Consider the following 21,514-nt stretch of genomic DNA (forward strand, 5'->3'; position numbering starts at 1 on the left):
AGCAGGCTGCAGGCCCTGCCCAGGGGGAGGCTGGCGAACTTCCGTCCACGTTCTGGCAGTATGTGAGAAGGCCCCTTCCTTCAGTCCCGGAAACAGTGCGGGGCTCAGGTGGCTCCGTCTACCCGAAGGCAAGAGCCACACGCAGGGGCAGGGAGGACTCTTGGCTCTTTATTGGAGTCTGAAGAAGAGTGGCCCTGGCCTTCCCGACGAAGACGAGGGGTTCAGTACCAGTAGACTTTCTTGTGTCTCCGCGGCTCCTGGATCCCCATGGCCTCCATCACCTCCTCCTCCAGTGTCTTTAAACGGGGCACGTAGGTTCTTTCTAGAGCATCTGCCACCGAGGTGTCCTTGGGACCATCTGTTGAGCCAGAGAAAGGAGCACAGGTGGGAGGGCTTCGTAACACCCCTCACTCCCCCTCCTCCCAGCCCCTGCCTCCTTCCTGCCCCTCAGCCCACGCCTCACCCGTCCACGTCTCAGGGACGATGCCGTCCGCCCTGGGAAAATCAGGTTTGGGGATAATTCTTCCTGATCTGGAGGAGACACGGACGCGCTCTCCCGCCTCAGTGAACCTCCATTCCACCTCGGTGGGCTTCCTAGGGGGTGGAAGAGAAAAACCCGGCATGGGAACCAGCTCTTCCTGCCGCGTTCCGCCCAAAAAAGCCAGGGGCTGAAAACAGGTCACCATCTTGTCACTGTTCATCTGTACTGGGGCGACCTAGGGGGGCTTATGTCCATCACACGGATAGCCCCTCTCAACTTCGGAGCCCACGACCCACCGTTCCTTTGGTATCTGTGTGGCCAACAGCTAGGGAGACCCGCAGGGTAGGTAACCCTCTGACCAGGGCCATGTGTGCTTGCCTGTCCACGGGGTCCACAAGCTTGACCTGGTTGTGGAGCAAGGGCGCTTCGCTGGGGATCATGGTTCCCCGGAAGTCTGCGGTCTTGCCGACGTAGCGGTAGTGCTGACGGAGGAAAGCCGTTGCTTCAGCCCCAGGGAGCAGCGGAGCAGTCAGCTGCATCCCTGCCCCTGCGGCTCAGTCTCCCCGGCCCTGGGCTGCTCCCCGCACACAGTGACAGAGGGGACCGAGCAGCCCCGCCCTTCTCGGCTCACCGTGTTCAGTCCCTCCAGGACCACCCAGTTGCGCTGCCGGATGACCTGCACCACTTTGCCTTGCTTCCCAGCATCCTTGCCTTCCAGGACCTCCACCTGTGGGAAGACGTGCGGGTCAGGGAGGGGCGCTTGTCCGGGAGCCCCCCCACTCCGCCCCATCCGAGGCTCTCACCGTGTCCCCACAGAACAGATGCCACTCTTCATCAGAGATGGGCTCCACAGCCACCCGGCGCCGCCGGGTCCCCGGAGGGTTCTTCCTCCTGTCTGCAAGAGAGCCCGGACGGCTCATCCCATAGCGGTAGTCGCGGGGCAGAGTGACCTTGGATGCCAAGGCCAGCATGGCAGAGAGACGCATGGCTGGAGGCTGGGAGACGTCCCCCGGCCAGGGAAGATCCCGAAGCCTTCTCAGTCAGCTCTGAAGTGGATGGATGGAGGGGCGCCTGGCTGGCTCGGTCGGGAGGGCACGTGATGCTCAAGCTCAGGGTCCTGAGTTCAAGCCCCACATTGGGTGTGGAGCCTATGGAAAACAAACAAACAACTAACTAAAAGCCAAAAAAACCAAACAGAGAGACAGAAACAAGTGGGCAAAGAAGCGACGGAAAGAGGTTTTTTTTGTGCACAGTCCATTGTTAAATGACTCACTGAATCCCCACAAGATGTTCCCTTCACTTTACAGATGACGAAGGACTTACTGAGGTTCGGTGACTTGCCCGTGGTCTAAAGCTACTACATGAGAACTGACATTCACACCCACGTGTCTGACTTCAAAGTCCAAAAAGTTCCCCCAGGCCAGGGACTGTGCCATCTGGGTCACCCCTGAGTCCGGCAGATCCAAGCAGGGCTCGGCATGGAGTAGACAGTCTGTGAACACTTCTCAGACACACTCACAGACAGCAAGACAGGAAACACACCGGAAAGGGGATCAAATCAGGGCAATGGCCAAGGGGCAGGCAATTATAAGGTAAAACATAGAAAAAAAGGGGGGGATTAAAATGATGCTACACCACTTCCCATTCCTCAATTCATTCGGGAAACAAGCACTCCTCCTCCCTAAGACAGCTTCTTTTCTAAAGGAAAAGGCCCCAGGGCCAGACTCTAGGATGACGGAGTCCTGGATTTCCCAACTAAGTATGTACCGGGAGCCTCCAGTTCTGGATGGTGGACTAAGTCAGCGGGCTGATGAGAGAACCGAGGCAGAAATACTAGGCTCTTCTACCTGCCCGGGGCCCCGCGGCTTTCCTGCATCCCACACTAAGGGAAGAGGATGCCTGGGGGGCTCAGTTGGTTGGGTGGTTAAGCGTGGCACACTTGGGGCACCTGGGTGGCTCAGTGGGTTAGAGCCTCTGCCTTCGGCTCAGGTCATGATCCCAGGGTCCTGGGATCAAGCCCCGCATTGAGCTCTCTGCTTGGTGGGGAGCCTGCTTCCTCCTCTCTCTGCCTGCCTCTCTGCCTGCTTGTGATCTGTCGGTCAAATAAATAAATAAAATCTTTAAAAAAAAAAAAAAAAAAAAGATGTAGCTCTCTTGATTTCGGCTCAGGTCACCATCACAGGGCGTAAGACTGTCCTGCACTGGACTCCACACTTAGCGGGGAGAGATGCTCCCTCCCTCGGCACGTACTCTCACACTCTTCCAATAAATGCATAAATCCTTTTTAAAAAGGGGGAGAGAGAAAGAATGGAGCAGGGACTGTTAATCTTATTCTGTAGCTAAGAACGGAGTCTAACTTCAACGTACAAATAAGGCGTTTTGGGGCGCCTAGGGGGCTGAGTCAGTTGAGCATCATCTGCCTTCGGCTCAGGTCATGCTCCGGGGTCCTGGGATGCAGCCCTGCATGGGGCTCCCCGCTCAGCAGGGAGTCTGCGTCCCCCTCTTCCTCTGCCTGCCATTCCCCCTACTTGTGCACTCTGTCCAAAAGGTAAAACTCTATTTTTAAAAATAAGATCTTTAGGGGCGCCTGGGTGGCTCAGTGGGTTAAGCCTCTGCCTTCAGCTCAGGTCATGATCCCAGGGTCCTGGGATGGAGTCCCGCATCGGGCTCTCTGCTCAGTGGGAGCCTGCTTCCCTTCCTCTCTCTCTGCCTGCCTCTCTGCCTGCTTGTGATCTCTCTCTGTCAAATAAATAAATAAAATCTTAAAAAAAATAATAATAAGATCTTTAAAAAATTAACGAAGTGAAGGGCATTCTCCTGGCACAAAACGCTGCTGGGGTCAGAGAGCTGCGGCCCCTCCGTGCTCACCGCCTTACTCTGCCGCAACCCAACGCCGGCGCCGGGTTCCTCACCCCCGACGCTCCGCAGGTTCCCCTCGGTCTCAACAGAGCGCAGCGCGGAGTCCCGTCAACAGCAGCGCGTCTGGAGGCAAACGAAACATGCACACACGCGGGCACAGACGTCAACATTTATGCGAAGGCAGGGGCGCCCGGGCGGCTCAGTGGGTTAAGCCGCTGCCTTCGGCTCGGGTCCTGATCTCGGGGTGCTGGGATCGAGCCCCGCGTCGGGCTCTCTGCTCGGCGGGGAGCCTGCTCCCCCACCCCCCGTCTCTCTGCCTGCTTGTGATCTGTCAAATGACTAAATAAAAAAATCTTAAAAGAATTTCCGCGAAGGAGGCGAGCCCCAGGGCTCCCTCGGGGCGAGGAAGCGGGCGCGGCTCCTTCCTTCTGCTCCGACACGCGCACGGCGCGGGGGGACAGAACCGAACCGGCTGGTCTCGGCGTCGGCCGTTGCCCCCACACTTCCCCGTGCGCGAACCACGACGCCCGGCGCTGCCCCCAGCGAACGCCGGGCCCACGGCTCCCCGCAGATCCCACCCGCGCGTCGCAGCGCAGCCCCGGGCCCGGCCGAGCGCGGGGAGCCGCCCCGCCGGGCTGGGAGCGAAGCGGCAGGTGCACGGACCCCAGGGTCGGTTCCGCAGACGAGGAGACCCCGGGGGCTACTTCAGCCGCCGGATCGGAGCGAGGGGCCCGGGTCTGCAGCTCCCAACGGGGACCCCGGAAGTCGGCCCGGGGACCCGCCCTCGTCTCCCGCACACCCCGGAGCGACGTCCTCGGGGGGCTCCCGCGGCGAGTCCCGGCGCCGCGCCCGCCCCTACCCCGGCTCCAGCCGCCTTCGGCACCCACCCGTTCCCGCAGCCCACTGGGCACGGCCGGGGCAAACGAGGGCCCTTCCCGACCCCGGCTCCGGGGCGACCCTGGCGAGGTCACCACCGTCTGGGTACCCGACGCTCACCTCGGCTTCCCACCGCGCCGCCCGCACATGCGCCCTGGGCCCGCCGCCCTCCCCCGCCCTCCCCCGCCCCGTCCCTCGGCTTTCTGGGAAATGTAGTCCAAATGCGAGCGGACCCTGCGGCCAACCTCGCTGTCCAAGCTGGGAGTTGTAGTCCGCCTCCTGGAAGCGAGCCGGAAACAGGAAATTTGGTCGAGTAGGAAATAAGGAAACGTAAGCACCGAGAAGCACGTCGGAAGTTGAAGGCCGGGCGGGATAGGCCTCAGCGCCCGGCACGTTCCCTCACGCGCTTCGCGGGGGCCGTTGGGAATTGTAGTTTCCAGAGAGCGGGGCTCCATTTTCTAGGGGATTGTGGCTTCCCATTCGCAGCCGAGGGCCTCCCCTTCCAGGCTGGGCTGAACCCGTCCTCTCCCCGCGCGCCCCGGTCTGCAGCAGGGGGTCAGGGCAGATTAGGAAACTGCCCTAAGGCTTCTGCAGGAAGGGGTGCAACGTGGGCCCTTCGAAGGCTAGTCGATGGACTTGTCACAAAATGTCAGCTCTGGGAGGGCGGGAGGTGGCCTGCCCCGGCCGCTCCACGCGACCCGGGGTCGTGGGAGGACCCCGCTCGCGGCCCCCCGGCCCTTCCCCACCGCTTGGGCCCTTCCCCACCGTCGGACCCGACGCAGCAGCCCCCGCCCCGGGCCGGCGCCCACCACCCCGCTCCCGCCAGCCCCGCGCCGAGGCCTCCCGGGGGCCCGTGGGGTGATGGGGCTCCCGGCGGCCGCAGGCGTGGAGCGAGGGGTGCGGCGCGCGGCCTCGCGGCGCCCACCGTCCCCGAGAAGGGGTCTCCGCGACCGCGGTCCCCCCGTGCCTCCCCGCCCAAGCAGCAGTCGGACCCGAGCTAGGAATCAACGGGTTTTATTGTCCTAGAACTGAAACCGGCTACTCTCGGAGCTACACTCCCAAAGCTACAGGCAGCGAGTTTTCATCAGAGCCCGGGGGAGAGGGCGAGGGCACACAGGAGACCGGAGAGAGGCAGGGAGACCGCGCGCGAGGCTGGGCGAGGGCACTTGGTTCCCTGTCCTCTCAGTGGGGTCCGGATCTGGGGACACGCGGAGACCGGGCGGGGGCGGGAACGGGCCGTGACAAGAGAAGGAACACCAGAGCCCCAGCTACAGAAGAGAGGTCAGACCCCAAACAGAAGGGGAGCCTCCCGGTGCACTTCGGGAGTGGGGGCAGCAGTGGGGGAGGGCGGGAGGGGGAGGGGGCACACGAAGGGAGGGGGTCTTTACAATTTTTTTTGTAATTTTCTTTTATTAAAAACATTTCCTAAAAAATGTGTCTTTTCCTTTATGTCTGGGTGACATATATGACTGTAGGCTGGCCTTGAGCACGTGGGGAGGGAACAGGGCTAGGGGTCTCCCCAGGGCAGAGAACAAGGGGGGGGACAGATACTCCTCAGCACTACCCCCCCTCGCTGGGTGGGGCCGACCCTGCCAGACTCAGGAGGCCCCAATCTTTTGATGACCAGCTACAACTCCCAGAACTCCTGGGGTCACCAAAAGGAAGGGTGTTGTCAATCATCAAGGATTTATGGAGGGGAGCCCCTCCCCCACAAGCTGTCCCACTTTCCCCGAATCTAGGCAGCTGGGATAATAGGTGTGGGAGGAAGGGACAGGAGTGCACCAAGACACCACCCTCCTGCCCACCCTCCTCCCCAGCTTGCAGACGGCCCTTCTCAGGCCCAGAAGCCGACCCTGCTGTCTCTTCTCCAGCCTTTCCACTCCTACCTCTGATCCCAGCTAACCCAGAGGTCCAGAATGCTGGGGAGGGGGGTGGGGAGGGTGTCAGGAGGTGGGAACAGCCAGTCCAGGCCCCCACAGGATACCCTCAGAAACAGCTCCAGGCAGGCAGGGACGCAATGGTCGCATCTCAGCCCATGAAGCAGAAGACAGGGCCCTGACTCAGATCAGATCACAGGGTGTTGGGGACATGGAGGTGAGGGCCAGGTGGCCTGCCCCATCAGGTCAGTCTCCAGAGGCTGGGCTTGGAGCGGGGGGAGTAAGTGGAAGAGGAGAGCAGGGGGGTGGGGGGAGGGGTTCCCAGTTTGCAGGCCATGGCCAGTTTCCCCAGTAGCACCCAGACAGCAGCAGGAACGGGGCAGGGGCTCCTCTTGAAACATTGGTGGCTACAGGCTGCGGGGGAGGGTTGGAGGGGAGAAGGGTTATCGCGTGGCCTTCTGCTGGCCACACCCAGCCAGGGCCAGCATCCTGGGGGAGCCAGGAGCCCACCCTGCCTCCGCCGCAGGCCCTCCTCCTCCTCCTCCTCTCCAGGGGTGGCCGGGCCCCCCCAAGCCCAGCTGCCTCAGGGCAGGGGGCTCCCTCACCTCTCATGATCTCTGATGCCTGGGGCCTCGGCATCTTCCTTGGCAGCCTCTTCCTCCTCCTCCTCCTCCTCTTCCTCCTCCTCCTCTTGAGGAGGGCCCCGGCCAGAGCTGGGCTCCGAGGGGGTGCTGTTCTCCACCTCCACAGGGAGGGGCCTTTCACCCTCCAAGGGGGCTACTTCCTTCTCCTCCCCTTCAGGGTCTTCTGCCTCCTTGGGACGTTTAGGGGAGTCCTAGGGAGGATTGGCAGAGATGAGGCCCACTGAGGCCAGAGAGGGAGGACCCCAGCCCCCTAGCAGAGCCCCCCGCTCCCAGAGAGGCTCCTTCCTGGGCACACCCCCTGTCCGCTTCCCCAGCCCTCTGCCAGCTGAAGGGTCTAGGGACCCCAGACTAGGAGCTGGTCTCCCCCAGATCAGGATGTCCCTGAAGTGGCCCTGCCGGCCCAGCCCCTCTGCGGTCCAGGTGGCGCCCGTCACCTCCAGCGTGTCCTCTGCTCTCCTCTTCAGCGCCCCCTTCTCATTCTTCTCCTTGGCGGGCTCGTCGATGACCAGCTTCCCCTCCTCGTCACTGCTGCCCTCGGCGCTCCCCTTCTTGTCGCCGTACCCCTCTGCGGCTTCGGGCTCGGGCTCGGGCTCGGCCACAGCGCTCTTCTTCGGGGCGGACTGCGCGGAGACGGGAGGGCCTGAGTGGCACCAGCGGGGCCCAGGGGGCCCCTCCCCGGACCCGCCCGCGGCCACTCACTCCTTCCTTCTCCCACCTCGCCCCCGCCCGCCCCCAGGTGCCCAGTCTCACGAGTGATTTGAGACCCACCTCTGTCGGATTAGCCCCGGGCTAAACCCACTGGCCGGGCAGGCAGGGCTCTGTGCAGGAGGGGGGAGGGCTGGAGCAGGAGGCAAAACCTCGGGTCAACTTCCCCCGAAAGGGAGCTGGGACCCTTTCCCCGCCAACCCCCGCCCCCCACCCTCCCGCCTCATCCTGCCCGGCTCAGGAGCACCTCCTCCTGGAAGCCTTTGCGGAAAGAGTTCAGGCCGAGTCCTACTCTCACACTAGGCCCCGTAAAGGGCTGTCCCCACTTACCGCCTGTCTTGTCCTTGCCTCCCCACGCCACGCACCCCACCCCCTGACCCCAACCCCTCCTGCAGGGCCTCCCCCACCCCCACCCCTACCCCCACTCCTGCAGGCTAAGCATTTCCGGTCCTGTGGGCTCCGGAGCCAGTGGCCACACCTGCTTCCCAGGGGGTCTCTGGGGTGGACAGCCGCTCACCTGGTAGCCGGAGGCCTTGACAGTGGGGTTGTTCTCAATCTCCCACAGCCCCTCGCTGAAGCCTTTCCTCTTGTTGGGCTTGCCGAACTTCTCCTTGGACTCCTCGTACGGGAAGAGGTCTTTGGGGCCCAGGAATGCCCTGGGGAGAGAGGGGAGACTGTGCTCTGGAGCCCTGGCTGGTGAGCTGCGCAGCCCCAGCGGGAGGGGCGCCAGATCAGCCGCTGACCGCCCCACCTCCAGCCCCTCACTCACGTCTCATGGGTCCCGAAAAAAAAGACTTGGTACTTGTTGGCTGTGGATTTCACGGCGGCCTCCGGCATCTCGTCGATCTGGGAGCAAGATGAGAGAAGCCAGTGAGTGGAGTCCTGAGGTCAAGTCTGGGGCTGAGGCCGGCCTCCAAGACACATTTGTGTAAAATCAGACTGAGACGGGCCCGGGAGATCCCCGAGATGGTGTTTAAACCCTTTCAAGCAGCAGGACTTTGTTCAGAGTCAGACAAGAAGCCCCGTGGAAGCCTGGAGCCAGGACCTGCTCCGTGGGCCCGACAGCCCAGCCCAATCAGGGCCACCTGTCCCCTCGAGCTCGCTGGGCTACTGCCCGCCTACAAGCCACTGTGCCCACCATGCAGGTGCTGCCTCGAGCCCTTCGTGCCGTCGGCTCACCGGAGGGCCCACCCAATCGCCTCCTCCCGGGCACCAAGGTCCAAATCCCCACGCTGCCACCAATATACTTGGAAGACCTGGGGCAACACAGTCAACGTCCCCAACCTCAGTTACCTCATCTGTAAAATGGAGCCTGTCAAGGCACTTAAGCCGTCTGGTGGTAAGGACTGGCCCGCAGTCCAGCCCTCAGGTGCGGGCCCTCCTCCCCAGACAGACGCTGGCCTCTGGCCTCCCACACTCACTCAGTCCTGGGGAGCCTTCCCCTCACAGAAGGCGCAGCCCCTCTCCTTCAGAGCGCCAGGGTCGCGGTCACTCGCAGGAGTATCTGAGCACGGCCCATGCGGACTCAGCCTTGCACCTGCCCTGAGACCTGAGAGCCGGTCTGTACCCCCTGCTAGGGGCCTAGCACAGGCTCAAAGATCTGCCGCAGGAAGCTGAGCAGCAGGTAAAGACAGCCAGTTCTGGGGGAGGGGGAGGGGCAAGGCCAAGGGCTGCCCACCTGACACCCCCCCAAGACAAGGCCACAGACCTCTGGGGAGCACTCTGAAAGACTCTTGAGGTTAGTGAGACACTCGTTTTACAGAGGAGGAAACAGGCCCCCCAAAATGACAGGGGAGGTTAGTGAGGGTCTGCGTTGGTCTTCTGACTTGACCCCCTGGTCCCCCACATCCCGCGGGCACGAGGAAGGTGCAGAGGTCTGCGGTGGGGGAAATGGACAGGCAGCGGCCCCACCAGCCTCCCCAGACCAGGCCCTGGAAGCCCAGGCCAAGCTGAGCTGGAGGCGGAGGCGCGGGAGGACTACAACTCCCAGCAACACTTGCAGGCGCCCCAGCAGCCTGGCTTCCCGCCGGACACAGGCCAGGTGGCCATGTTGACTGGGGCCCCAGGCACAGATAGGACCCAGACGGCCAGGCCAAGGCGGTGATTAACAGAGACTGGGACGCAGGGCCTGACCTGGGCCGCTGAGGCTGGGGGGCTGGAAACCAGCTGAGACACACCCAGGAGAGGGGTGGGGCCCTGGGCCTGAATGGGGGGCATCTTGCTCCAGGCATGGAGCCTTCAGGTCCCTGGGCACCTCCCCCCTTGCCCTGTGGCCTCTGGGGACAGAGGTCCGGCTCCTCCCCTCAGGAAGGCCCAGTACCAACTGGGCCCTCCCCATGACCAAGAGCTTGGGGTGTGATAGCAGGGGGTGGAAAGGCACGCAGTTCCCCCCCACAAACAGGATCCCCATCGCCATGACAACCCACCCCGCCCCCAGGGCCACTCAGCAACCAGGAATGTGACCACCCCTCCCCCCCAGGCCCTCTCTCCCGATTGGGGAGGAGGGGACACTAACACACCCCACCCCCGAGCCTGGAGTCTGGCACCTGGGTCCCGGGCCGCAGCCTGAAACCACAGCTAGGGGCTGGAGGGCCCAGGCCCTTCTCAGGAAGCCAGCCCGTGGGTGCAGGCGCAGGAGGAGTCGGTTCCCGGCCGGGACACCTGGGTCTTGTGACCAGCCAGCTCCCCACCCCCTCTCAGAGGGAGGCAAGCAAAAAACAAAATGGGAGCCTCCAAGGCTTAGAGGTCCCCAGAGAAAGGCTCAGGACAATAGCAGAAGGCCTAGGCCTCCTCTCTAGGATCTCAGCCCCAGAAACAAGGGACAGGGCTGGGGAGCAAAGGGTCTGGCTGGGAGCAGAGCAGGGAACCTTGCGCTCTGCATTCTTGGTGGTCACACCTGAGCCGCAGTGTCAACCTGCTGGAGGGCCGAAATAAGAAACTGAGGCTCAGGAAAGGAGGGGCCAGAAGTTCTCCCAAGGAGCACAGCCAGGGCAGGGCTGCTCCTAGGCAAGGGCCATGGGAGGCCACGGGCAGCGAAGTCAGAGGCAGCTCAGCAGTGTGACGGGGGACCCAGGAAGCCACCAGCTGCCCAGCCGCAGGGGCGGAGGAGAAACAAAAGAATGGATGGGAATTAAAAACAGAACGACTAGTCAGATACAGCTGCCCTGCTGACCCTCCACATAAAGGGTGGGTCTGGAAGACCCGCAGCCAGCGGCCTGGGCAGGTGGGCACCTACCCCAACAGGGCCAAGCCCACTCCCGCCTCCCCTTGGCTGGCAGGTTCCTGTGCAGGAGGTGCCAGGAGAGGGTGCTCCTTCCATTTAATGCAGGTCCCAGCCCCTCGCCCCCACGGGGAAAAGTCCCTTCCATCCTTGAAGCCACAAAGAAAACGTCGTTTCTTGAGTTTTGAAGCAAAGGGCGGTTCTTCCTCCACATAGAGGACATGAGGTCTCAGGGGAGGCCTGTACCCCCAATACAGACATACGTCTCCCAGGCTTTATATCCAGGCTGTGACTCAGAACAAGTGACTCAAGGCTAAGTGGGTCAGGGTGGGGCCAGAGGCGGGCTGGGGACCCCACCGCACCCCCCCCAACACACTGGCCAACAGGGGCTGGGGCTCTAAGGCTTCTCAGCCACACCGGGAATCCAGAAGGTACATCCACTCCAGGCCCAGCCCTCGGCACTCGCTGCATCACACCGAGCTGAGCACATGACTCGTGGCCTCCCAGAGCCCACGGCCACCCTGAGGTCTGCCAAGGGAGCTGAAGCTCCCAGGTGCGGAAAGCAGGTGACTCCCCAGCCTCAGATCAAGCGGAGCCCAGGGCCAGTCCAGGGCGGCTGGCCCACACGGAGGAAGGCAGCAGGGAAGGCTAAGCCCACACAGGCTGCCAGCCAGGGTTCTGACCACCACACCCAGGGCCAGGCCCGACCTGACCCAGGAACCAGAAAATCTGGGGCAGGAGACAGTTGGGGCTGGGAAAGTGTGACAGAAAAGAGAAGGTAGGGCCTAGCCGAGGGGGGAGGGGGCAGGGGGAGTGAGCTGGGTGAGGCCCTCTGGCTGCTCAGGTTTTCTGGGATTGTGAAACAGGAAGCAGAGAGGAGGAAGGAACCTGGGAGGAAAAAAATCCCTGAGTCTTGGAGGTTAACTGCTAAGTGCTTGGAGATCCCCCAAGAAGTCAAGCAGGAGGAAGAGGGAATGGAGAAGGTTAAGATGGAGTCATCCTCCACTCCAGGCAGGTCTTGCCGACCACGTGGCCCCTCTGGCTGGGCCTCTCCCTGCCTCATCCCCAGTCAGCCGTCCTCCCCAGAAGCAGGCCCTGTCCTCCCCAGAAGCAGGCCCTTCGCCATGGCTGAGGATTCGGTCTCTTAGATTAGGTGGGGCTGTCCATGAGGGCCCCTTCAGACTCTGTCCATCGGGGGGCTAAGGCAGCATCCCAGCACGAGGAGGAGGCTCGGACTGGTCTGTTCTCTCCACGTGCCAGGGGGATTCATCTGGGAGGAAAAGCCTTGGGTGGACCATTCCCCTGATGTCACAGAAGCCAGAACACAGGCTTAGGGTGGCACCTTCTTGCCATCCAGTCTGACCTGCCCTCCTCAAGCCAAACTCTATCTCCAAGGTCCAGGCCTCATCCTGTCCCCACCTTCTGTCCTGGAGATCCAGAGTGAAGACAAGACAGAGGACATCCCCAACCTAGCCTCACCCTGAAGCTCTCCCTCATGGGGTGCAATGTGGGCCCGTGTCCCCCTCCCTTCTCTTCCCTGATCCGGTTCCCCGCAACCCACATTCCAGCTGCACCCCTCCCTGGGGCCTGGGCCAGCCTCCAGACTTTGTCCCACCCCAGGAGGTAGGAGCAGTAAAGACCTGGGTTCAGTTCCTGCCGGGCCCAACAGGGCCTTGGCGTCCGGGCCAAGAAGCCGGACGGGTCAGAGGTGCTGGGTAAAGTACACCACGGTCCACACGTCACACACACCATGGGCACAGCGGGCTGGGTGGCTGCTTCCAGCACCCCCCAGGGCCCAGGCTCTTGGGAGGCCCTGAAAGCTGGGAGAGCCCCACTTCTCCTTCCATTCACAGGCTGGACGTCTACAAGTTTCAAGGAACAAGGAGCTCAAGGGACACGAGATTACACATTCTGCTCAAAAGAGGGTACAGAGTGAGGAAGGGGCCTAAGTCGCCCCCAAAGTTGGCCTGGCCACCCGAACTAGATCCAGCGGAGGCTGGGGCAACTTTCCCCAGCTCCAGTGGGGTCTGCAACCCTAAGGGCACAGACTCACGTGGAGAGGAACCAGAAGCCTGGAGGCCCGTCTGCTCTTCGCCCCCTGGCCTGGAAACTGCCCACTGCTCTCTGCCCTCCTATTCGGTTCTCCTGAGTCCTACCTCTAGGGGACAGTCACACCCCCTCCCAGTTCCAAAGGCCTCTTCAGACCAACTTTGAAGTTGCCAGAGACAACTGCCCCCCCCACCCGTGACACCCCCGACCTCCTCCAGCAACTCCCCCCCCCCCTTATTTGAGCTCATCCAGTCCTTAGGGGAAACTTGATGCACACACCAGGTTGGGCTTTCGGGCCCCACCCTCCCACCTGGCCAGGTGCTGGGGTGGGGAGGCGCGTACTGGCGGGCTGACTCAACCACATGGCAGACCCGGCCGTTGTGGCGGGAGGATCCTATCCGAGGGGGAGCAGCCGCTCGGGCCCCCCCACCCCGCCTCCAGGAAGAGGCAGCCTGGACTGCACCCCCCGGCCTCCCAGGGCCGTGCCACCCCCAACCCCCGCCTGAGTTGCCAGCATATGGAGGAACACTTTTGTGGCGCTGCGGGGCGAGGGGTCCTGGCGGAGAACTTCCGAGCCAAGCAGATCCCCTCTTACGCCGCCCCCAAACACTCCTCGACCCTCCCAACTTCAGACCTCTCTCGGCCGCCCCGAACCAAAGTTTTCCAGCAGCGAACTCCGCCTCCACTCAGCCCTCCCCGGCGGGGACCCTCCTGCTACCTTTCGGTGCGAGCGGGGTCCGACCGGGGCAGCGATTAGGGACGACACCGGGGGTCTCTAAGGGGGTCCCCGGGCGCCCGGGAGGGGTTCCCGACGGCCCCAGCCCAGGCCGCGCGCCCCACGCCGCCAGCCTCGGGGGGGCCCCCCGCCCCCACCATTATGTAACCGGCGGGGGGGGGGCGCGGACACGCTCGCAGCGAGCCGGCGACTCGGCCGCCCCCCGCCCGCGCCCCTCCGCGCGGGGCGCCCGCGTCCTCCCGGCTGTTACGCAACCCAGCCCGGGGCCGGGGCGGCGGGCCGCGCTGCTCACCCGGGCCGGCCAGTGCGGGTAGCCCTTCATCTTGGCGAACACCAGGTCCCCGCACTTGTACTCCTTCTGCCGGTTGGAGCGCGACATGGCGGGGCTCCGGGCGCCCCGGGCTCCGCGCCGCGCCGGCGAGCGTGAGCCCAAGTTTGCGCGCGCGGCGGTGGCGGCGCCGCTGCGCTCCGGCCCTCGCGCGGCCCCCGCCTCGATGGCGGCCCCCGGCCCCAGCTCCGGCGCGGCCACGGCTGTGCGCCCGCGCCGCTCGGACGGGGCGGGCGCGGCTGCGGCGGCGCGGTGCTGCGCGCTCGTGCGGTTGTTTGTGTTTGAAATTCAATTGCTCCCTCCTCGGCGCGAGGCCTCTTCCTCCTCCCCCGCCGGCCCCCTCCCCCTCCTCCCCCGCTCCCCTCCCCCTCCCGCGCCGGTTCGATGCGCGCGGCGCTCGACGCCCCGGGCCTGCCGCGGCCCGACGCCCAACCCGGGGCCGCCCGGCGGCGCGCGGCGGCACAGGCGTGAGGAGTCGAGCGCCGAGCTGGCCGAGCGGGCTTTGTGTGCGCCTGTCGGGGGGCGCCCGCCCGCACGCCCGCCGGGAGGAGCTGGCGCCCGGCTGGACGGAGCGGCCTGGCGCCCCTCCCCTGGCCCGGGGCGGGCGCTCGCACGCGGGGCCCGACGCGGCCGCGGGAGTCCGTGTGCGCGCGGGCTCTCCCTGCCCTCCGCCCCCTCCGTGTCCCCCAGTGCTTGCGGGGCACCGACGTGCAGACGCCCGGGGGTCCGAGCGGCCTCGGCGGAGGGGAGAGGCTCGACTTTGGGAGTCGGGAGGTGTCCGAGGGCTCGTGGCACAGAGCGGCCACGTTCTGGGCGCTACTTCCTGGCAAAGGCGGTCTGCGCTCCGCCACCGCTGAGCCTGCAAAGACGGTCCCTGTTCTCGGGGGTGGGGGGGGGCACCGCACAAGGCCAATAAACCCCAAACCTCCAGTAAACCACCCTGTGAAGGCCGGGGAGCCGGACAATGCCTCTCTGGGGAGGGAGAGGGGGAATGGGGCAGAATCTGGGAAGGCTTCACAGAAGTGGTGACTTGGAGCTGGCGTCGGAGAATGAGGGATTCTGCTGGATTCCGTATTCCGTTAAAGTCCGACTTCTAGGATGACAAGGGGTGCAGCCAAAACTTGAACTCAGGTCTTTTCCCATTAAGCCAAACAGAACTGTAGTAATTACTTCTGGGATTTGCTGAAATCCAGGCACCTATGGTCTCTTAGAAATAAAATATTTGGGGCTCCTGTGTGGCTCAGTGGGTTAAGCCTGTGACTTCGGCTCAGGTCATGATCTCAAGGTCCTGGGATCGAGACCCACATCCGGGTCCGTGCTCAACCGGGAGCTTGCTTTCCCCCCTCTCTCTGCCTGCCTCTCCGCCTACTTATGATCTCTGTCAAATAAATAAAATCTTTTTTAAAAATTAAAAAAAGAAAGAAAGAAAGAAGACATTTGGATCTCTTACAGCGCTTCTGAGATCCTTAAAATTTTGCAACTGCATGTTCTGGATTTGAATAGGTAAAATAGGCATGCATGCTTTTCTAACCGATGCACTTCAAAGCATATGCAAAGTCTTCCTGCAAGGAAGCCCAGGATGTAGCCAAAGGCCCAGGTCCACACCCCGCTCCTGAGAACAGGGACCCCTTGAAATTCCTTGAGCCCCCTTCCTGACCCAGACTTGGGAGGCATGGGATGGCTGCTCCGTGTTAACTGACCCTGCTCCGCGCAGGGTCGAACCAGCTGGCTGCTGGTATGCGTTCCGTCCTTACGGCAATGCATTTCACGGGTTTTGCTTTCATAACAGTGTGGCCTCTCGGCATAGTTCCCCCTTGTAATAGGAATCCCTCTGGCCCTGTCCACAGGCGCTCCTGTCGCAAAGGGACACTCCCGGTGCAATGAAAGAGCCAGGCATGGCCTCAGCCGCAGACTTGCAGATGTGTTTCAGTTCAGAGCTTGTTGCAACACAGCTCCCAGGTTTCAGTTGTTGCGCAGCAGCAGGGCGTTCCGGCATGAACTGTTGTCACTGTGTGGTGGTTGTGATCCTGCCCTTTTCTCTGTTCTTGTTGTTAGCAGAGTCTTGTCACAGGTTCCTAAGGCTGTCTCAGTAAATTCTGTCCCCCAATATATTTCGTTTAAGTGTCCAGGCCGGTGTTAGAGATAGGCAACAAACGTGTTCTAAACTGTTCTCCAATCTAGTGCAGCCCCCAAGAGCCCCATCTCTCCGCACCGCTGCGTCCCAACAGGTAGCTGCAAGGCCTCCCAACCCTTCTGCAAGTCTCTCGGGCCGCCATCCAGTCCACCCACCGGCAGATGCTGGCTGCAGAGAAACTATCAGGATTCCCTTTGTTGCAGTAATCCACCACCACCCCCCACCCGCCTTTGGTTGCAATTTAATATCCAAGTTTTCCCTACAATAACATCCTCAACCACCTCACAGCTGGCCCTAACAGCACCACCAAGCTCAATTACAGGCGGGGGTGGGGGGGAGTAGGGGGGTGCGGCTGAGCCGACCTCCCCTGGGAGTCTCTTGGAACTTACTGCCCTGCACGCTTAAATGGGCCCAGGAACCACGAGTCATCTGGGAATCCTCCTGAAAAGCAGAATCTAGCTCAGTATGGTTGGGGGCGGCTGCCGTTCCAACAAGCCCCAAGGTGGGCCTTCTGCTTTGGACCCCCATTTGAGCAGTGGGATGGAAAACGCACAGGTCACAGACCCCCAGATTCCCAGCCCAGCTTGGAACCAATTCACAGATGTGTCCGTGAAATCATTCTGTGGATGCTGGTGTTTGGTTCAACTTGTGTGTGGGAGGGGGATCAGGACAGAAGTCAGGGGACTCGGGGCCCTGCTGCAGAGGAGACTGTGAGGGCAGACCCCACACTAGGGTTCTGAAGCCTCTCTCTGGAGGGCCAAGGTCATGGGCATGGTGGGGTCCTTAGTGTCCCTAAAGGGAAGGAGGAGTAACAATGCAGCCGGAGTGCTGGTGCTCAGGGTGCTAGGGGAAGGGGTGGTGTGGCCTGATGGAAACCACCCGGGTTAGCATGTCAAGGAAACTGGTTTGAATCTTGCTTTTGGCAAACGACTTGGATAGAATTTCTAAACCAAATTCTCTTCCACTATAAAACCGTGATACAGATTATTACCTTGTGGGGTGTCGTGAAGGGCAGAGGAGCCCGGCCCTCTGAAAACCTCAGACGCTCTGTAGGTTCAAGAGAAAGTTCAGTTGCCTTCCCCTAGGCTCCCAAGTTAGGGGCTCAGCTCCCGTGCTCGGCTCTGTGTGAAGCCCCCCCCCCACACCCCGTTAGCCTCTGGAACAGGGGAGGTAGAGTGGGTTGTTCAGACCAGCGGTTTGCAAAATGGATCTGCATTGACCCCTCCCCTCAGATGTAAAAGAGGGAATATGTGTATTTATGCATTTTTACTAGGGCATCCAAGCGGTCCAGTGGCCTCGTCCAAGCCCCTCCCGGCCATGGGATCCTAGCGGAGCTACCTAACCCCCAAGTCTCAGTCTACATGTCTGTAAAGAGGGCTTGTGAAGGGACAGGCACTGATAAATGTACCTGGGGGCTCCTGGGCGGCTCAGTTGGTTGGGTATCTGCCTTCCATGGGGGGGGGGGTTGATCCCAAAGTCCTGGGGTTGGGCTCCCTGCTCTGCGGGGGTCTGCTTCTCCTTCTGCCTCTTCCTCTGCCCTGCTCCTGTGCTCTATCTCTCTCTCAAATACATAAATAAAATTGTTAAATAAATGAATACATGTATTCTAGAGTGTTCCGAGCAGAGCCTGGAGCATAGGCAGTCCCTGCTGGGTTTGCAGCCGCTGTATTTACGCTCCTTCTACACTTTCCATGGCGCGTACTTTGAGAAAGTGGGCTCCTCTGCACCCAGCTGCGCAGGCACTGGCCTTGGGCCCGATCCGGCGGGGATTGCTGCCGCGGCGGGCGTTGGGGGAGGTGGCTGGCTCAGCTCATGTTTGACTCCCAGCCCCACCACTGACAGACCATGACCCGCCTCAAATTAGTAACCCTCCTGTGGGGAGGGACGTCCAAGAATCCGTGCATGTGTGTGCTCCATGGGAGCCCTTAGGACGCGGGGGGCCCGCGGGTCGGTGGCTGCGGGGCGATAGCTGTTTGCTGCTGGTGTAATAGTAGCTGTTTTTCCGGAAAACGTCCATGTGTTACAACTCTTCCATACGTCTAACGGCCTTCATAATAAAGAAATATGTTTTTAAGGACTTTATTTATTTATGTGATAGACGGAGCCAGAGAGCGTGGGGGGGGGCGGCAGAGGGAGAGGGGGCAGCAGGCTCCCCGTTGAACCGGTGCCCTGACTCAGGACTCAATCCCTGGGATCCTGATCTGACCTGAAGGCAGACGCTTAACCGACTGAGCCACCCGGGCGCCCCTAAAGAAATATTTTTTAAAAAGAGGGCTCTGTTTTACAAAACGTGACAATCATTGGATTCACGTTCTAAGACTGTGCTTAATGTGAACTTAAACGGGTTAACATGAAGTATCATTCCATGTTCAGTTCCTCAGTCGCTCAGGCCACACTTAGGTGCTCGGGGTCACCTCGCGTGGCTGGAGGCCGGTGTGCCAGGCGCCAGACACAGAACGTGTCTGTTCTCGCAGAAGGTTCTCGGACAGCACAGCTCCAAGGCAATGGCTTTCCCTTTGAGGTCTACATTAGAGTCAGCTGAAGAATTGAAATATTACTAATGGGGGGGGGCACCTGGTTGGCCCAATAGGTAGAGCATGTAACTCTGGATAGTAAGGTAGAGAGTTCAAGCCCCGTGTTGGGTGTAGCGCTTACTTAAAAACAAAACAAAACCTAATGCATGGGCCCGAGTGCCCAGAATTTATATTTAATTAGTTGACACTGGGAGCCATTAAAGGGTTGGGACAGGAGAGAAACGTGAACTTCTGGAAGCTTCTCCAGGCAATGGCATGGAAGCGGAGGGGGCCTGGGATCAGCAGGTCAGGGGAGAGCACACAGCCTGGCCCCTGCTGCGGGTGTGTTCCCTGTAGGACGGCCGCCGAGGCCATGGGGTGCTCCGCTCTCCCCAAGTGTGGCGGTGGTGACAGCTCCGTAGCTCTCAGGGGAGAGACCGTGCACCTTCCAGCGCGAGAAGGGCCAGAGCACCTCAAGATCCCCTGGAGGCCCGCATCGCCGTTTTTAAAACTCAGTTTAATTTCCTTGGTAAGTTATTAGTACGGGGCACATGATACAAGATTTCAGGGATAAGGAAGGTGATTTTGAGAAAAGCGGTCTCCATGGCACCTGTCTCTCCTAGCTGCCCCACTTTTCTTCTTAGAGACCAAAGATAGGACCAACCTTTATGCATCTTCCAGTCGTATCCTCTCTATACGACTTTCAAGCAAACGCAGAGCTATTTGGTGCCCAGAAATCACAGCCTCCCCGGCGCAGGGCCCTGCACGAAATGCTGCCTGCATGTAGCTCGGGGCCCCCTGGGCTTCGCCAGGAGGCTCTGTCGCGTGCCCACCTGCTGCTGGGCTGCAGGTCCTTAACCAGCCCGGGCCCTTGGGCTGTTAGGTGTCCCCTCTCTCTCTGTGACACCTGCTGTAGCGAACGCGAGTGTCCACGTTTCAGCTCATCCTGCAGGGAGGGTCTCTCCCCATTTTTCTCTTCAGTTTGCAGAATAAAAGACGTACAAGGCCCGTCACGGCCACGGTCTTCGCTGGAGCTCGCTGACCGGTAGTGCAGGCAGCGACCTGGCCGCTTACAGACAGGGGTGCCCAGGGTCAGACGTGAAACCCGCCGCTCTGTACAGCCACTCACCGCAGGTCAGTCTGCTTTCCCCTGAGTCCCCGGGGCTCAAAGGAAGGAGGTCTGGGGCCAGGGTCGGGCGACGGGATCACTGGAGCTGTAATCCTGTGTGCGCAGACTCCCTTCTCACGACACCAGGAACAGAAGCCTGGGGAGGAGGAGAAGAGCCGGCGGGCGAGGGGCGAGGAGGAGTCACGGTCACTTCCCGGCCTGATGAGGTTGAACCCTGCCGGGTTCACTCCCTGTTCTTCCCTCCAGAGAGAGACCGCACCCTTCCAAGCATGGAGGCAGGCCTGGCCCTACGGCGGTGTGGCTGATGGTGGCCTCTGTGGGGACAGAAGGCAGTGAGGTGCTGCAAAGCCATTCCCGCCACCACATAGTTGGTGGCTTGGGGCTTCATTCATTCGCCTACTGACTCATTCCTTCGCCCTCACACATCTCCTCGGACGTTGTTAGGTGCCGTGTGAGTCTGCTCGAGGGGGACTGGCGTAGGTCTGGAGACGAACACGACATGGGGCTGTCCATAGCTTGGGCTCCAGCCTTGGGTCGCTGTCACACCCCGGCCCTGCCCCGACTTTATGTTCCAGTTTGGAAGCTTCTAGTGTTCTCACTCCAAATTCACCTTCCCTCCTTTAGTTTTTGGTACGTCGATTTGTTTTTTCAAAATATTCATGCAAACCCACCAACCCAATAATGTCAAGCCTATATCTATACAAACAACACATAAAATCAGGAAAGGACCAGCAACCCAGTTGAAAGCCAGGCAAATACAGTGTCAAGACTTTCACATAAGAGAAAATAAATATATATAATGCCCATACACATGAGAAGATAGTCTCATTAGCGATGCACAGACCTCTAATCAAAACCACGCTAGGGGACCACATGTGCTTGTCCCACAGGCAAAAATTCACAAGTCCGACACCAACACCAGCGCTGGGAGGTTGGGGTCACTTCCGTGTCGCTTTGGAAATCAGTTGGCAGCAAGTTGTAAGGTCTGACTTTCCCATATTCTGTGACCCATTATTTCCACTCCCAAGTGGACACACAAGAGAAGCCATTGTGTGTGTGTGTGTGCTCGGGGACGGAGAGAAAGGACATCACAGCCTCGTTCCTGGCCACAAAACCGAGGAGCGGTTCAAACCCTCGTCAGCAGGGAAAGGATAGATAAATTGTATATTCATGGGAAGGAATTTCAAAACAGAAAAAATAACAGGCAACGCTCGACATGGATAACCCTGAGGAGGGGTTTATGAGTGAGAAAGGAGTCATTACAGCTTGATACCCTTTTGCTAAAGTTAGAAACAGCTGCGAATGACCAGTATGTTTTCAGGAGTACATATGGATATGGAAAAAATGTATAGACACAGGAAAGTTTTCAGGACAGTGGACACTAGTGTCGGGGGAAGTGGGGAGCCCGGGATAGCACGGGTCAGCGGGAGCGGCTGGCTGGTGGGTATGTGCGGGCTGATTACATACGTACATATTTTTGTCTTTTTTTTTTTAATTTTGTACTTTATTGTATTTATTTATTTGACAGAGAGCGACAGCAAGAGGGAACATAAGTGGGGGGAGTGGGAGAGGGAGAAGCAGGCTTCCTGCTAACAGGGAGCCCAACGCGGGGCTCGATCCCAAGACCCTGGGAACATGACCTGAGCCAAAGGCAGACGCTTAACAACTGAGCCACCCAGGTGACCCCACACTTTTCAATGGATAAATCGAAGAGGGGCCCGTATGGACCAACAACGAAAGGACATAAAGAGCCAACCAGGGGTTACGGTCACTCCACTTCCGTGCACTGAGTCGAGTCCCGGATGCACAGGGTTCAGAGAAACAGGGTTCTCGAAGTTTTCATCCAAAACAGTGGTCCCAGCACGCACTTTTCTATATTCCCTCTCCAGAGACAGCAACATTCAACACGCAAAGCACTTTAACTAATTTTTGGTGATTTAATTCCATATTTCTAAGCAACATG

General features: G+C 60.6%; 2 protein-coding genes across 8 annotated transcripts; both read right to left on the reverse strand.

The window, feature by feature from the left end:
- Positions 1–148: 148 nt before the first annotated feature.
- On the reverse strand, positions 149–4,413 carry MRPL24 (mitochondrial ribosomal protein L24). Of its 4 annotated transcripts, none has more exons than XM_082751022.1 (7): positions 4,337–4,413; positions 3,350–3,463; positions 1,285–1,629; positions 1,113–1,208; positions 860–963; positions 464–594; positions 149–358 (listed from the first exon to the last, which is right to left on the reverse strand). In XM_082751022.1, the coding sequence occupies exons 3-7, from the start codon at positions 1,465–1,467 to the stop codon at positions 222–224; spliced, it is 651 nt and encodes a 216-aa protein (XP_082607148.1). In that variant the 5' UTR covers positions 1,468–1,629; positions 3,350–3,463; positions 4,337–4,413; the 3' UTR covers positions 149–221. The 4 variants fall into 4 exon arrangements, with proteins under 4 accessions (XP_082607148.1, XP_082607150.1, XP_082607147.1 ...); XM_082751024.1 differs by having other exon boundaries at positions 3,394–3,463; positions 4,337–4,386; XM_082751021.1 differs by having other exon boundaries at positions 4,228–4,362.
- An 801-nt stretch (positions 4,414–5,214) lies between these two features.
- On the reverse strand, positions 5,215–14,052 carry HDGF (heparin binding growth factor). 4 transcript variants are annotated; one of them, XM_082751017.1, is made up of 6 exons: positions 13,740–14,052; positions 8,212–8,288; positions 7,960–8,098; positions 7,172–7,357; positions 6,699–6,928; positions 5,215–6,507 (listed from the first exon to the last, which is right to left on the reverse strand). In XM_082751017.1, the coding sequence occupies exons 1-6, from the start codon at positions 13,824–13,826 to the stop codon at positions 6,501–6,503; spliced, it is 726 nt and encodes a 241-aa protein (XP_082607143.1). In that variant the 5' UTR covers positions 13,827–14,052; the 3' UTR covers positions 5,215–6,500. The 4 variants fall into 4 exon arrangements, with proteins under 4 accessions (XP_082607143.1, XP_082607144.1, XP_082607145.1 ...); XM_082751018.1 differs by lacking the exon at positions 13,740–14,052 and adding an exon at positions 13,430–13,640; XM_082751019.1 differs by lacking the exon at positions 13,740–14,052 and adding an exon at positions 13,346–13,445.
- Between the last annotated feature and the right edge of the window lie 7,462 nt (positions 14,053–21,514).

The sequence above is a fragment of the Mustela nivalis genome (assembly GCF_964662115.1).
Source record: "Mustela nivalis genome assembly, contig: HAP1_SCAFFOLD_2211, whole genome shotgun sequence".
Classification (NCBI taxonomy): domain Eukaryota; kingdom Metazoa; phylum Chordata; class Mammalia; order Carnivora; family Mustelidae; genus Mustela; species Mustela nivalis.

Bases quoted from the DNA above. Each gene is read 5' to 3' on its own strand.
- HDGF (XM_082751017.1), bottom strand. From the start codon at position 13,826: ATGTCGCGCTCCAACCGGCAGAAGGAGTACAAGTGCGGGGACCTGGTG. The intron at 7,358-7,959 runs GTGAGCGGCTGT...GTCTCCGCGCAG, and splicing joins TCAAGGCCTCCGGCTACCAG to TCCGCCCCGAAGAAGAGCGC. The intron at 6,929-7,171 runs GTGACGGGCGCC...AATCCTCCCTAG, and splicing joins GAGCAGAGGACACGCTGGAG to GACTCCCCTAAACGTCCCAA.
- MRPL24 (XM_082751022.1), bottom strand. From the start codon at position 1,467: ATGCGTCTCTCTGCCATGCTGGCCTTGGCATCCAAGGTCACTCTGCCC. The intron at 1,209-1,284 runs GTGAGAGCCTCG...GTCTTCCCACAG, and splicing joins ATCTGTTCTGTGGGGACACG to GTGGAGGTCCTGGAAGGCAA. The intron at 964-1,112 runs GTGAGCCGAGAA...TTCCTCCGTCAG, and splicing joins TCCTGGAGGGACTGAACACG to CACTACCGCTACGTCGGCAA.